At 33.0% G+C, this 16,486-nt stretch overlaps 1 protein-coding gene across 12 annotated transcripts; it reads right to left on the reverse strand.

Moving 5' to 3' along the window:
• Positions 1–1,311: 1,311 nt before the first annotated feature.
• LOC129310787 (uncharacterized) lies at positions 1,312–14,510 on the reverse strand. 12 transcript variants are annotated; one of them, XM_054952752.1, is made up of 19 exons: positions 14,135–14,508; positions 13,195–13,301; positions 12,720–12,825; positions 11,372–11,437; positions 11,151–11,240; positions 10,640–10,945; positions 10,347–10,444; positions 9,894–9,929; positions 9,660–9,780; positions 9,296–9,532; positions 8,928–9,023; positions 8,733–8,798; positions 8,530–8,568; positions 8,246–8,380; positions 6,995–7,350; positions 6,323–6,416; positions 5,296–5,463; positions 4,036–4,157; positions 1,312–1,852 (listed from the first exon to the last, which is right to left on the reverse strand). In XM_054952752.1, exons 2-18 carry the CDS (start codon positions 13,203–13,205, stop codon positions 4,059–4,061), a joined length of 2,124 nt encoding a protein of 707 aa, XP_054808727.1. In that variant the 5' UTR covers positions 13,206–13,301; positions 14,135–14,508; the 3' UTR covers positions 1,312–1,852; positions 4,036–4,058. The 12 variants fall into 12 exon arrangements, with proteins under 12 accessions (XP_054808727.1, XP_054808692.1, XP_054808701.1 ...); XM_054952717.1 differs by having other exon boundaries at positions 1,312–1,813; positions 4,040–4,157; positions 12,720–12,878; XM_054952726.1 differs by having other exon boundaries at positions 1,312–1,816; positions 4,040–4,157; positions 12,720–12,878.
• Between the last annotated feature and the right edge of the window lie 1,976 nt (positions 14,511–16,486).

Below are 16,486 nucleotides of genomic sequence, written 5' to 3' on the forward strand. Positions count from 1 at the left end.
TGCACTCGGTCACGTAACAAGGTAAGTTGGTCATGCTTCACCAGATTTATTTTAAAGTTCAAAGGATTTACAATTTTTGAAGTTTTACAGCCATATAATTTTGAAAACAAGTTGCATGGAAAATTTTATAAGTTTTATAGACATGACTTGACCTTATTAGGGTGGTCCAAATAAGCTTAAAGTTAAAATATATATATATATATATATATATAAGCTATTAAGTTTGGTCTTAAAATTTTTAAGCTTATTTATGCTATCCATCAAACTTGTCCCACGCTCTAATCTTTCTCAATCTGTTAAAATAACTTGATATTGACTGTAAAATTTTAAAAATAAAACTTAATTGAAAAAGACTGGCTTATTTTATAAAATTAAAAAGTATCTATACATCATTATTGTTAACTTTAGAAAACCAAAAGCTTTTAAAAAATGAAGTTTATAAATATTTTTTAACCTCATGTTTGCTTCTCTCTTTTTTTTAACAACCGACATTAACAAATGTCAATCAAATTTAACAAAATGAAAACTCTTGTATTCATTATAACAAATTCATAAATGTCATTACACTTTTCTTTATTTAAAGATATTGACTGCTCCTAGAAAAAAAATTGATTGATATTTTTGCCATTTAACTCTTAAAACAACATTTTTCAATCAAATCAATAAGTTAAATTTTATACATATCAACACTCTCTCACTACTAACTCTTGCTATGAACACTTCATTTTTTTTCTTTTTTGGCTTTAAAATCCACTCTGATTTAATAAAACAAATGCAAAATATCTGCTGTGAAAAATAAAACTTCGTAAACTGTAAAACCTTAAAAAAAAAAAAAATTAGACCACATCCTTGTAATTCATTTGGAGCAATTTTTTTATTGATTAATTTTATAAGACGATGGTGAAACAGAACATGGAGATAACGACGACATGAATGAAATTTTTCCAAATCACATCTTTTGGGAAATAGGCCAACCGACCTGATCCTCAGAAGTGAAACATCGGGATTGAGTAAACAGGCGTTCCACCATAATGAAAACGAAGCAAAATGAACAAATAAAATCATTAATACCATTCGCAGCAACTCCGCAAATGGATTTATTGCCGTATAACCTTTCATGTAACATTTCCTGATCCAGCCAGTATATACATAAATGATGACAAGCATAAAAATCTGCTGGTAAAAACTACGACAGGAGACCCAATACATACATCTGGCTTAACTTGGATCCTGATTGACACTTCGGCAGTGGATAAAATTGAACCGGAAGAAGAACAAGAGCTTAGAAAAGGGCGGCAGTGAAAAAGAATATAGAATGAAAGTTTCTCACTTGAAACCAATGGGAATAAAATATTATTTGCAATTTACAAGATACAAAAAAATAGCAGTAACAACGATGAACGTGGAGATCCATCTAGAGAACTGAGTTTCTATAGCTAGATATTGAAGGCACAATTCAAATGTACAAGGATTTCGATCACCTCGAAACTGATTGGCTATCTAATTCCTAGAAAACATTACAGTAGGCCAGAATGATCCCCCATTGATTCTCAACAGAGTCAAAAAGAATAAATCTTTATCTTGCCAGGCGAACCCCATTACTCTGCCATGTCCAGTGTAAGCGCGCAACCCCACGGAATTTGCCGCAAAACTCTTCGATAAAGAAAATCTATCCAAGCAGGCTTGGAGAATGCCAGTAGACTCAGTGCTCAATGAGATTTTCAGAATTCGCAACAAATAACACCACCGATCAACACAAGCACTCCCAAAGAATCAGTGCTCAAGTACTTTATAGCAACAAAATGTTCGTACCCTGCTGGGACAACAAAAATCAACAGCATATTTTTCCCACCTAAGAATCAGCGCATTACAAGAAGTATTTCATTAAATGGCAAACCAAAGATCAGAAAACTATCAATTAAAAAAGAGTCAATACATAATATGTCAACAGCTTTGAGGCGACATAATACAATTTTTCATTCCAAAATTAGCAAAAGTCCGTAAGATTATTTTTGTCCAATTTTGGGGAGAGAAAATTTTAGGCTTATCACCTCAATGCCATTCATTGTAGCAGCCCAGCCAATAAATTGGCCCTGAAGCCTTCTCAATTCGGATAGTTTTACTCGTATCAATTACTGAATTACATTATAAATACCATTAATTCACTTGGAAAAAGAAAAGATAAATTACTCGGCCAGAGAACTGCTCAAATTACACTATCCATCCCTTCGTTATGAAGAGATGAAAGCAAGCACAAAACTCACTAGAAGTTGACAGATAACCAAAATACCTTAAAAATCATTTGTAGTAAAAGTATATTTGTTTTCCAGAGCAATGAAACTTTCAATACCTCATGTTTAGCTTGTGTATCGAGACAAGTACTTTGAAAGGCATTGAAAAAGAAGGATATTCGGGTTGCCTATATTCGAGCCATACAAACATGTATGAGGGGGTGATAACTAGTATAAGAACGCTTGGTGGCGAAACAAAAAATTTTCTTATAAAGAGTGAACTACATCAAAGATCATCTTTGAGTCCTTATTTGTTTGCTCTAGTCTTAAATGTTTTCATTGAGCATATTCAAGAGGAAATTCCTAAATGTATGCTTTTTGTGGATGATACAATTCTTATTGCAAAGACAAGAGAAGAGACTAATTGTAAATTTGAGATATGGAGGAAAACATTAGAGTCAAAAGGTTTTTTTCACTTGAATAGGAGTGAAACAAAATATCTATATTATAATTTTGATAAGGGATCAGTGAGTAATAATTTGGAAGTGAAATTAGGTGATTAAACCATACCTCAAGTGAAAAAATTTAAATATTTGATGCGATTATTCAACAAAACGAGAAAATTGATAGAGATATTGCATATAGGATACAAATGGGGTGGTTTAATTGGAGAAAGGTTAAAAGAGTTACCTGCAATCATAAGGTACTTAATAAGTTTAAAGAGAAGTTTTATCAAACTATTAAAAGACTAGCAATATCATATGATAGTGAATGTTGAGCTTTCATGGGACAACAAAAGCATAAAATTGGAGTAACAGAAATGAGAATGTTGAGATGGATGTGTAGATATACACGCAAAAATAAAATTCGAAATGAGCAAATTCAGGAAAAAATGGGCGTAGCAGCTACTAAAGGAAAAATGGTAAAAAAAATCGTTTGAAGTGGTTCGGACATGTACAAAGAAGACCATGGGAGGCACCTGTGAGGAGAGTGAAACAGATGACTTTGAGTCCTGTCAACAAGGGTAGAGGAAGACCGAAGAGAACACTTTTGAAGGTTGTTGAATGAGACCTCTTAATTAATAATCTTTCTAAAAACTTAATAAATGATAGAACACAATGACGTCATATAATCCATGTAGCCAACCCCACCTATTGAGATGAAGCTTGTTGTTGTCATTGTTGTTGTATCACAAGTCCTTTAAATTTTAAAACACAAACTGACTCTCAAAATCTAATTTGTAAAGTATATTAATAATTTGACATGTATATGTAGCTAAATGAGAATAAATGAATCTCAAATTAGTTTAATTTATCAATACAATCCCTAACCTTATGAATTGTTCTCTTGTTTTTTAAAATTTCAGAATTTGTTTTTCTCTTAACTAAATAATCACATTTCTTTTCATTAATCTATATGACTATCATTAATATTTTATCATCCATGTCAGCAAATTTTAACAGTATTATCTCTTTTTTAACCAATAAAAACCAAATCGATAATTAAGGCAAACTTAAAAGTCTAAATCGATATTGAGGGATCAAATTGGTAATTGAGACAAATTTGAAGGATTTACAGTTGCACTATTGCTTCTTTTTATATTAATATTATGTATTTTGTATTGAAATCATGAACAGAATTTATTCTAGAGTTAAAAAGTAGCTATTTCTTATGGATCAAATCCATGAACAATACTTCATATTATATATGACAATTTTTTTGGCCAACGCATAAGGGTATTTGGTTAATTCAGGTGAAATTGTAACTTAGTTTTTGCCAGAAAACAAAGATCATGGTGTCATACCCACATTTTTGCACAATCTGCTATCACCTGCCTTGAACCACCCGGTAATTAAGGATCAGATCATCTGTTTTCTTCCATATATAAGCACGCACTGTTGCTAAGCTCATTTCAGGAGACAACACCTGGAAATATAACACCAAAAACATCAAGCTAAGAATACAGTCAACGACACCAAACTGACTATTTGCAGTAAAATTGGGGTCAAACAATATGAAGAAGTAAACAAATATTGTCATCAAAAGTCAAAACAATGAGGAGACATAACTTCAACTTTGGCAAGACTTCTAATAGCCAAGAAGGTAGCAAAATGATTTACTACAGATGAAATTCAATAGTTGCGATCTATTATATTGAATACACTTATACAAGCATATGAGGTCTGAAATTGACTTTCCTAATAGGAATTATAACATTATTTCCAGAGAGATTGTTTAAATTGAGTTAACCTATAGCATCTTACTGCATCCAGTAAAGTTAACCTATATAATGATAGATGGACAAGTTGCTGTTTAAATCGAGGCAAGAATTTCAAGGTCCACAAGAATTAAATTTTGTAATAATCAGGTCTGTATTTGGTTTACCCACATTTGAACTTAATGACCAAGACTCTGTAGTCTATTTTACAGCATGTTCTCTAGAAGAAGGTCAAATTGGTAGCTTCGCAATTTAAACAAAGACCAAAAGCAAGAACACAACTTGATAAGGGACCGTTGTTTGGCTGTTGGAAAAGATAAGAATGGAATGAAATAAAGAAATAAAGGGGGGGAAAAATGATCAAATGTGGAGGGGAGATAGGTCAACTATGATTATGAGAGGAGAGGGTAATTTAGTTCATAGAATTGCGAGTTATGATTTATGAATGTGGCAATTCCCACATTTCTGATATGTGCCATTGAGTTTTATCATACTTACCATAACGGAAGGGTAATTTAGTTCATTTTTGTATCTATTTCTTTATTTTGTTCAATTATCATCTTCCTAATAACCAAACGGGCCCTAAGTGTAATAAATGACATCGATGCCTTGCACTTGCAGAAAACACAAAAGAGGAAACCAAGGTAGCAGTGCAAAGATTTCAGGAGGCATGCCAAGACTAGCTCAATTTTAGCATCTAGACAAAGACAATGGTAATTATATATACTGTCAAGAGACAGCATTCCAGAGAATATATGAACTTGCCTGATTGTTGCACAATATTTCAATAGAAGGTTTAAGCTTAGGCTGTCAAGAGACAGCATTCCAGAGAATATATGAACTTGCCTGATTGTTGCACAATATTTCAATAGAAGGTTTAAGCTTAGGCCAAGAACTCAATCCAGCTCGAAAAGATCCATCCCCAAGTGCAGGTTCAGAAGTCAAACTACCTTCGGCATTTATGCTATCCAATGGCTTGTCAAGGACAGTCTTTTCTATTACATAATTAATAACCTAGACAACAGGCAAAAAGAAAGAGCAGTTAACTTTAACACAGCATCTACCAGAAAGAAAGTCAGGATGAGTACAGATTCGATCAAAAGATAAGCCCCAGGAGGTTTCTGGTCGTTAAAAAAATAGAAAAACTGAGAATACATGACATAATTTCATCAATCTTCCATGCCTTCCCTGCCCCTTTGCTTCAGCCCCAATATGAGGATGTTAGGTCGTTTTTCCTCTTACAACATTTCTCCCATCTAAAATGTTTCAATAATAAACGAAATACACGGTAAATGAAACTATATACAAACAGGACAAAAACCCAAGGTCATCAACGAACCATCAAAATTTTATCAATTGACCTCTGAACAGATGCCTGTATAAACAAAAAATTTTACTATCTAATCTTCTTTCATATTTATTCAGTACTTGCAAAATTTTGAATAAATAGCCAAAATTAAGGCTCAATTCATTTACAAAAAACTAACGGGAGAACATTATAATTTAAAGGAGAAAATATTCTTTAAAGATTGATGCTCATTGTCAATCACATATGACAAGCACAACTATTGAGGGGGGGGGGGCGGAAAAGCATAATAGTTCCACAAGTATAGAAACTTGCCGCGGCTAGCCCCTATCAATTTACTGGCAGTGTCTTTGACACCAAAATAATAATAATAATAATAATAATTCCCCATTTCATAAATCAAGGTGCATCACATTGCTCTCTTCCTACAAAACATTTCATTAAATATAGAGAGCCATTTCTGGTAATGGGATAGAGGGAAAGACTTCTAATAAATAATTATTTCCAAACTGCCAATTAGTATGGACTACGTTGTTAAAAATATTACTATGAAATACCATTGCTTACTTTGTGAATTCTCAATATACGTGGAGCACTTAGTTTTCCTTGTGTAAGGACCTGGGCGGTGGAACCTTCACACGGATGCAAGAAGAAACTGCATCTGCATAGGTTTTACAATAGAATCTATAATAGGGAATATTGTATAATTGGTATTAAGCATTCGAAATCATAAACTCCAGGATGACAGGATTGTCATTGTAAGTAATAAACTCAAATCCCCAAAAAAAAATGCTTTACTTGGTTTTCCAACGAAAAATAAAATATAATAAATTCAATCTATTAATGAAAAAAAAAACTGTAAAAATTCAGCAGTAGAAACTGGCTGCAGAGACTGTTGCTGCACCATCTAACTCTCTAGATTGAACTTACCATTGAGAAAACAAGGGCAAACTGCAAAAACGAATAGCTAGAATATATATTTGAATAAAACTTTGAGCTATTAAAAAATTGATCATGAAAATGGGTTCTATGCAGCATCAGCCAACTAAATTTGAACATTTTATGAGCATGGTTTCCTTATTGAAGCCCAGACCTAGTTAAAACACAACCACTTAAAAAAAAAAAAACGAAAATGTTATTCAGCATTTTCTCTGGAAGGTACCAGGTACATAGTCCAGACACTAACAGGGAAAGTCTTGAAAAGAAAGAAAGAAAAATGCAGAGAAGACAAGAAGTTACTTAGTATTTTCTCTTGCAGGTAACCGATTATTCAATACACAGTCCAAACACCAGCTGGGTAAGTCTTTCTCGTCCTCAGTTCCATTTAAATCAGTAATTTTTTTCCTCCATGGACCTCCATGTGTGCCCTCAGTGATAATGGATGGAGGGGAAACAACTGAAAATCCAAATGGGGGATAAACCATGGCATCATTCTCAGTACTGCAATCAACCTCAATTCTTGAATGGATAAGACTTCTTGTACTAGGATCCTTTCCAGATACCATTTCCCCATTAGCATGAGATCCCATTCTTTGCTTTCGCCTCACCAACCAATGATCCAAGAGCCCTTTAAGGGTTTCTCGAGCCAAATTAACCTTCAGAAATATAACTAGACCCATTTAATTGATTTCAGTACATTTATTGAAACATGACATTAATTATAGATATTCAATGATAAATTATTGTAAGCTTCTCCACGATGCCATTGGATGCTTTAGATATGGATACATTTAACAAATGGATAAACGAAACCTACTGCTGGATATTTTAAAAGCACAAAATAACACTCAGCCGCAGTCAGCTCCACAAAAATATCTTTATAGTAAAATTTAAAATTTAGAAGTATCTCATTTTTAGTTCTTATATTCACTCTGACAAATATAGTAATCATTTTTTAAGACTTTCTTTTAGATAATAAATAAACAAGCATTTGGGGCACAAATACCACAATTTTGAAAACTAAATTTATATTTAAAAAAAAAAACTTAAGCATTTGGACAGGTGACTGATGCAGGATAAGGGTAAGCAGTGTAATTCATATTAATAAGACCAAAAGAAAAGGGAACAACAGCATGACTGAGAGTTAAAAAAGAAAGGGAGAATGAAACTTTTGATCCCTCAAGTTTACCTCAGTTATTGATTTAGTCCTTGAAGTTTAATCTTTACCAATCATGTGTTTAAAGTTTCATAAACATACACAACTAGTCCTTACGATATTATTTCCCGTTCAAATCAAAGGAACTATTTGTGTATAGTTTTGAACTTCAAGGACTTGATTGATAAAAATTAAATTTTAGGGATCAAATTGATAACTTGAGGCAAACTTGAGGGACCAAAAATTTCATTATCTCAATATATATATATATATATATTACCACAAAAAGAAGGCAACAAAAAAGCTGCAGCAATCTCAGCTTTCTTGCAAAATTCACAAACAAAACAACCTTAACAAATAGGCATGTAAGTTGATCATGAACAAAGGTCACTTACCTTATCATCTTCAGGCTTGCTGGCAATGTTAAGGTCTGCTGAATACATCTCTGCACAGAAGCATTGGGGAGTGTCCATATGGATTGACAAACTTCCAAGCCTGGTATCCACTGTGAACCATGCAGGAATGCTAACCTAAGGCAGTGGAAAACAAAATAAAAATCAGTCGGAACTAACAAGCTCTATAGATTGTTTATGACCTCATCTTGCCTTTGGGGGGGGGGGGGGGAAGCATCAGTGACAATGAAAATGATTATAATGAAGTTGTCAATAAGTAATCATACCATCTCAAACAGCTCTTCCTTTATTTCCTCAAACGGAACCTAAAAAGTTGACATTTAAAGCATGAGAAATTGAGTTAGCTAAAGTTGAAACTTGAAAATAAGATTCAAGAAACGAATAAGCTCCTTCCCCAAAAGACAAGATTTCCATAGAAGATGCCCCATCATTCCAACTAGATATGGAGAAAAATCCAAATAATGCTCACCTTTCCATAATCTTTGATCACAACACCCTTTGTAATCTCCCACAGCTTCACTGAACCAGCAGTATCCTGCTAAGAGAGCCCTCTATCAGTTCACAAGATTACAGACAGAAACAGTAGTAACTAAGCAGCAGAATAAATAACAAACCAACAGATACATGCATCATCTGGCACACGTACAGAAATCATCAAGATTACCTTTGTCAGAACATGTCTCCTATTGTTGAGAACTTCGTGCGTCACTATTCCAGGTGTACCAGCAATAGTTAAGGTTGGTTTTTTATAAAACGGTGCCTATTGAGATGGAAATTTTGGCAACAAAATTGAGAATCATTAGTGCGCAGTACAGAGAACTAAATTAAGAATAATCTCCTAAACCAATCATTGGAAGACAAATCCCATCATCCCAACTAGCACAGGATATGAAAACAATGTGCTTCCTCACAAGGTGCATACTATGCAACTGGCACTATGAGTGAGCTCCCCCAGCGCTATACTACTCCATAGATAAAGCAATATTAACCATAAATGGAAAGATGAACTTATAAGAAATGAACGTAGCATACAGGAGCAGATCCTTCTAGGGACACCCTTGCCCGGGTATAGGACAAGTTTCCAGCTAAAAAGGAATTGCCCCTTTGGAAAATCTTCTGAGGATGATGTCCTTCAGCAGGCCATCTGTGTACAGAAGAATCGGTAGATGCAACCCATATGCTATCATCATGCAAAGCCAATTGCAAAATAGGGTCTTCGCCAGTGCAAAGCAGAAGACTCTCTCTTGTTTGCAGGTCTGTCAAGTATAACTGCAAATAAAAAGGGTATTGAAAAGATAAACTTAGCAAGTTAGACAGAAGAAGGAAGATATCATGTAAAGTCAAGTCAAAATAATAATTGATATCAATGTTATTTTCAAATGATAACTTCACTCACTGAAAGGTCTCTCCCGCCACTATAGACATGACTAAATGATGGGCTGCTGGCCAGTGCCCAAACAGAATCTGTATGAACAGCATATGAATGCACACATCGCTGCTGACCTAGATCCCAAAGCCTATGAGGAGGGATGGAAGATTAGTCAACCATACAACACTAAATTTAAGTGCTTATATAACATCATACACAAACTTCACCCAAGCTTTTCTTTATTATTAAAAAAAAAAATACCTTATCATGGAATCAGATGATCCTGATAAACAGAACCTGCAAGGATTAATGATTGAAGCATCTCATTTGACTAGCAGTAAAAACTATTAATTTTAATTGGAAAATTCATACGGAAAGAAAGAAGATTAATAGTGTTATCATGCATACGACAAAGATGAGCAAATTTATTCATTTTTCTTCTGCATAATTGAACCACAAATAGCAATCTGTTGTCACATTGCCTAACGGATATGAAGTCATTTAAGTCATAGTTATCTGTATCTTGCAGGAACCTACAAATTGAGGGAAATTTTAAGATGCAAATAAAAAGACAATAGCAAGGTCCAAACTCAACCATTTGTAAAGACTACGTCTCAACAGTAGAAGGAATGTTTGTCACGCAAGGGAAAGGAAATAAGCATTGAGTTATTAATGTCAGCTGCAAATTTGATCCTAAATTTCCACCCAACAAACCTGCCAGTAGAATCTAGAAGTAGAGCCCTAATGTTATCTGTATGCCCCCTTAGCTTCATAGTCTTTAATCCAGATCTTGGGTCCCAAACACGAACAACCTAGAAGAAAAAGGAAAGCATAAATAAAGCACATTCCTAGGGTTAAAGATGATACCCTGCAAACTAGCTAATAAAATTTAAGCCTGGTAGGTTCAAGAAAACCACTGCAGCACTGCTTTTAATTCCAAAGGCAATAACTTAAAAGAGACCTCACCAAGCCAGAGCATAAAAGTGAAAATTACTGCCATGTTGTACCTTTTCTGTGCCGCCTGAGACAAGAAGTGTTCCACCTTCATTCATTGCTAATGCATAAACAGACTCTTTATGGCCTTTGGCAGCAATTGGAATATACCCTTGACACTGACTAGTGGGCGTGGAAATATTGTTGCTAGAGCTGATGTTATGTAAGCCTGCCATTATTAGGGAGTTCCCAGAGCCATTGACACCATTTGAACAATCATCATCCATAGCTTCATGGAATTTTGAGATTGGGGTAATTGAAGTTTCAAGATTCCAAATAAAAACCTCCCCACCAAGGCCACCAGAGGCAACAACATTGCCCTAAAATGCACAACACTACAAAAGGATTACAAAATGAATTTGACAAAGATAAAGACTTTTTTTCAATCAAAACTATCTATAAGATTCAATAAGAAAAGCTATCTTTCAGATTTGACGTGAAGTATGTAAAACATAAAAGTGAACCTTCTTACTCTTTTGATGTACTTAATAATTGGACATGGCACACAAAGTTTGGATACATTACATTTTTTCCTGCAGCCGCCAGGCAAGTAACATAATCAGTGTGTTGGCTGAGAGTCTTAGTACAAGCTCCATCAGATAAGGCATCCCATGTCTGGAACCCCAGAGGAAAGACCCAAAAAAAAAACAAAAACAAAAACAAAACGGTGAAAATAATAAAATATTTGATGGCAACATGGAAGAAGAATAGAATTTAGAGAATGAAGTAATTAAGGTTTGACAAGCCTTAAGGGTTGTATCTGAAGAACAAGAAACGAGTGTTCTATCACCCACGATAACAGCATCATTCACCTGCAGAAGCAAAATAAACTTAATCATGTTCCAGGCAACTTACGCATAAATTACTAGTTGAGGATGCATTTCATGTTCCATGAGAATGAAAACATCATTTCCCTTCCCCATCAATGTACGTGTAAAATTGAACATGAAAGATTGGCTGCATCGCAAGAAACTAGTTGCACAAATTTCTGTGTAACATTGTATAATTAGACAAGGTGAGCTTAGCCAAGAGACACTTCAAAATTTTTGGCTCTTTTAAAGAAGAAGTAGCAACATGATGAAAAGATGATCACATGAGAAGTTCAAGCATTCAGTACCTACGAAACTTGCCTCAAATTGGGCTCACCCAAAGTGTCAACAGTAAATCAAATTTCAATGTGATTTAAATTTTTAGTACAAGAGAAGTTCGGGGCTGTAAAATGCCGTTTTGTTCTAATCCAATCTTTACGTTTTTCCTTATTATAGATTATAATACCAAGAAAAGAAATCAACAATAGTTAAAAAGAGCAAATAAGAATGTTTGTAACAAAATGCAAAATAAATAATAACTGTATATCAATACAGAAGTTTTCCACCTCCATTGCAAATGAAGACTGAAGAAATTTAGTAACCATCATAAGCATGCATCACTTAGCTCCACATGAAGGAGGGACCTGCATGCATCACTATGAGGAGCACTTGCTCCCACCAACAAAAAGCTAATATTACATGTAGATGCTTTTCATGAGGAGAAAATTACAAAAGCCCCGGGAAAAATTCACTTGCCCCCTCTAAAAAAGTTTCATCATTTACTATTTTTTTAAATTCTGAAACATATATATTTAAAAGTACAATTTTCTATTATATTGATTAAAAAATATATTTTTTCAATAATTAATTTTAATCAATTTTTTCATATGAATTTAATAAATATTTAAAAATAAAATTATATTTCCATAAATTACTAATATTTTTACATTAGGCACAAAATTCACCCCCACTGCCTAGTTTTTCTAGGTCCATTATTCCGCATATTACAGGTTACAATCTCATCAATGAGAAATATTAGTTCATTGCATAGGTTACAATTTCCCCACCTCACAATTTTGGACCTCATAATTAAGGTTGGACATTTAATTTAACTTTAATTTTTTTAAAAAAAGCACATTAATAATTGAAATGAAATCTCTCAGTTGCCCATTCCACAAAAATCCATTAGATGAATAATTAAACAATGATGTCTTCTCAGGACTAGCAAATCCATCTGCAACCTAACAAATGAAGCAAGGAGAAGTTTAATAAATAAAGAAGTTACCCAATCAACATGAGACTCAAACGTAGCAGAGCAAGTTGCAGCATCCTCAGCCAGTGCCCATCGTCTTAATGTGCCATCACGGCTCCCAGTGAAGAGATAATCAGGCCTGTTAGGGACAGAAGACTTGAGGACAGCCAAACAATTTACGCCTGCACAATGCTGTAGAAAAGGAATAAATTTCAAACAAAGAAGGAAAGAGCAACTTGGACAAAACTCAAATGGCTTTCTGACCAAAATTTTTTAGGGATGAATAAAAAAGCACCTGATGAAGCGAAATATCAAGTGCCTATAAAAAAAGGTGCATATATTACTTCTACGAATAACCTAATCAGCCCCAAGGACTTGGCAAGCTTTGAGGCACATTTGTAAAACAATTCATTTGAACTTAGAATGGTGAACAGCGCAAATTCAAGAAACAACCATGACATGTAGATGTTAGGGTGCAACAAAAAAGAAAAAGAAATAATGAATTCACCTTTGTGTCATCAGAATCACTCAAAACATATGTCAATCTCTTCTCTTTACGAGACCGACTTGAATTGTTTGTGGTTCCCACGCTACCCACACGATGCATCGCGGAAACTGTGACAGTACATAATTCTCAAAGTGTCAATAAAATAAAAGAGATAACTGCAGAAAATGCAAAGGAGGTACACAAGATCAAATGATTGCATTCGTCCATCACACTGATGACTAAATATCAAACATCAGAAAAACGACCCGACTTCTATTTTCTTCGATAAAACTGAAAATGTACACATGGAATCCATTGATAATAATTGAATGTTGACATTCTGTTCAAAAAGTCCAAATAATTCATCAGACAAAAAAAAAAAATGAAATTAAGGGGCGTTTTGAAGTACCAAAGAAAAAATTCCATTAATGGGGACTATAGTCTCTCTTAAAAATACGGCTCAGATGAGAGCATTTGGCACAGCCCAGGAGCCATAAACTACTTAAATCCAGAAGATATAATTATCCCTGAGGGTTGCAGAGGATAGCTTCGACCCAAAGCCATTCTTTCCACAATGCCTGAATAATCAAGCAAGGGATGCATATAGCATAACAAGTCTATTGGGGGAACAAAAGTGAATTAAGCAAAAACCTCAATCATCAGTATACACCCATAAGAGACAACAGATTGAATCCTTTGAAGCAATCGAATACCTCAAAGCATTCTGACAAACCAAAAAAAAATCACGAAAAAAATAAAAAGGCCCCAAAAAAGAATTGGCACAAAAATTTACTAAACCGATCATCGGGTCAAACATTCAGGGGCGCGCCGGAACAAAACCAGCCGTGTTGTAAGATGCAGACGGTTATTTGGAATACATTGGAAAAAAAGAAAATAAGAATTTAGAATCGAGTCAAAGGAAGAGAGGACATAAAGGTAGAGAACATGGTGAAGTCCTAACCTCGATCAGTGAGAATTGAAGCTTCCTACAGCTTGTTTCCTCCCACTGCCGAAGTTTCGGTGATGGAGGGAGGCTTTTCCGAAGAGGGAAGGGACGGTGAAAATCGGGCTTCGATTTTATTGCGGCAGGTCCTTTGACTGGGTTTGTGTTTTTTAATCGAGGACAATGTCGTCCTTGCACGTCAAGGATGATGAACAGAGTGGAAATTGTTACTGCAAGTTTGGGGTTTGCGTAGCCTTTTTCGCATTCACTAGGGCACATGCCCTTTTTAGGGAAGCAGGTATCGCCGTATCGTGACTCAAGTGGCGTGGCGGCAACAAACAGACGGTGCAGTCTGTTTTCGACTTGCTATTTCGTGCGCTCGGAGATTGGTGCACGGCAATGGTGTTCCTTTTTTTTTTTTGGGCATAATGTGATAATATAATTTAATTTTAAGTAAAATATCTCTTCTATTTTTCTTTAAGTATACACCTCTTCTACCTTTTAAAAATATACAGCCTAGTTCAATCTATCAACTACAGAATATTATAAAAATATTTTAAAAACGTATTTTTAAATTAAAATTTATATCATTTTTAAATTAAAATCTATATTATATAAATTTTAATTTAAAAATACAAAATAAATTTTATTTATTAATTTACCCCTCACCTGATAAATCCTAAATTATCTTATTTTGACAATTACATAAGGAAAAATAATAATTAAGGATCCTTTAAGAACATTAATCTCAATTAAGGACCATAATATTTTGAAATCTTAATTAAGGACCATGATCCTTGATTGGGATAAAAAAAATGTAATTTGTGAGGTGAAACTCAATAACATCACTTGAGAATTCACTAACCCAACTTGAAAAAATTGCTAGCATATATTGTGAAAATATGAAACCCCATTTAAAAACTGATTGTTTAACAAAAAATATCACTTGAAAATTTACTAACCTAACTTAAAAATATTTATAATGTATATTGTAAAACTTGAAAATCGATTGTTTGACAAAAAACCTTAACTTGAACAAATCACTTTTTGTTAAACAATCGATTCCCAAGTGGAGTTTTATTTTTTCACAATATACGTTAGAAATTTTTTCAAGTCTAGTTAGTAAATTCCTAAGTGACGTTTTTTTTAAATAATTGATTCCCATGTAGGATTTCATGTTTTCACAATGTACGTTAGAAATTTTTTTAAGTCAGGTTAATGAATTCTTGAGTAATGTTTTTTGTTAAACAATCAATTATCAAGTGGGATTTCATGCTTTTCCAATATATGTTAGTAATTTTTTTTGAATTGGGTTAATAAATTTTCAAGTGACGTTAGTGAATCCCACCTCATAAACTATATTTTTTTTTCAATTATGGAACCATGATCCTTAACTAAGATTTTAAAATGTTATGGTTCTTAATTGGAGTCAATATTTTTAGAAGGTCCTTAATTGTTATTTTCCCATTATATAATTTTATTGTAAAAATATGGTTACAAATTTTAAATTTTTTATATAATCTCTTGACCTTATACCATTTTATGTTATGTGATGAAAAAAATATGTGTTTGAAATATATTTTTTTAGAAAATTTAAAAAAGCATGAATAAATAGGTTTCAATAAATTTGATAAAAAAAAATTTTGTAATGTGATAAAAATTAATAAATTTAATAATGAAATAGAAATTTCAAAATATATTTATTATATATTGTTTTAGTTGTATACAAAAAATATTTGTCTGGTAAATATAGATTTTTAGATCATTCTTATGTTAAAAAGGGGTATTTTGGTTAACTAACAATTGAATGGATAAAAATAAAATCTCAAATATATAAAAAAAAGTTCATGAGTTTTCAAAATAAACAGAAGGTTTGTGTAATTAATATATAATAGAAGAGTTATCAATATATTTTACTCTCTAATTTTAGATTAAAATATACTTTTAATCCTCTAATTTTATATAAGGTTTCAATTTAGTTATCTAATTTTATGAGTATTTTTTATTCCTTTAATCCCAACACTATTAGTTTCAAATGATTGTTTTTGTGTCAATTATTATTATTTTAAAAAAATTAAACTTAATATGTCAAAATTTAAAAATATTTTGTCAATATTTAAAAGTACAATGTAAAAATTTATTGAAATAAAACTAACAATATTAGGGTTATAGAAGTAAAAAGACATTTTATAAAATTAAAGGACTAAAATAAAATTTTATATAAAATTAAATAACAAATATATATTTTAGCCTTAATTTTATTAATCGCTCTATCTCTGTGGTATGTACTTATTCAAAATTTTGTAGATGCTTTGAGCTAGGATCTAACTATTTTCTTCCATGATTTTATGCTTTGCAATTTTGCATAAC

Source organism: Prosopis cineraria, unplaced genomic scaffold (genome assembly GCF_029017545.1).
Source record: "Prosopis cineraria cultivar Desert tree isolate PC_DT_omini unplaced genomic scaffold, ASM2901754v1 PC1, whole genome shotgun sequence".
Classification (NCBI taxonomy): Eukaryota; Viridiplantae; Streptophyta; class Magnoliopsida; order Fabales; family Fabaceae; genus Prosopis; species Prosopis cineraria.

Coding starts and splice junctions, on each gene's coding strand:
- LOC129310787 (XM_054952717.1), bottom strand. CDS start 13,293: ATGCATCGTGTGGGTAGCGTGGGAACCACAAACAATTCAAGTCGGTCT. Junction 10,946..11,150: donor TGGCGGCTGCAGGAAAAAAT/GTAATGTATCCA, acceptor TGTGCATTTTAG/GGCAATGTTGTTGCCTCTGG. Junction 5,464..6,322: donor GTATATTGAGAATTCACAAA/GTAAGCAATGGT, acceptor CCTGTTGTCTAG/GTTATTAATTATGTAATAGA.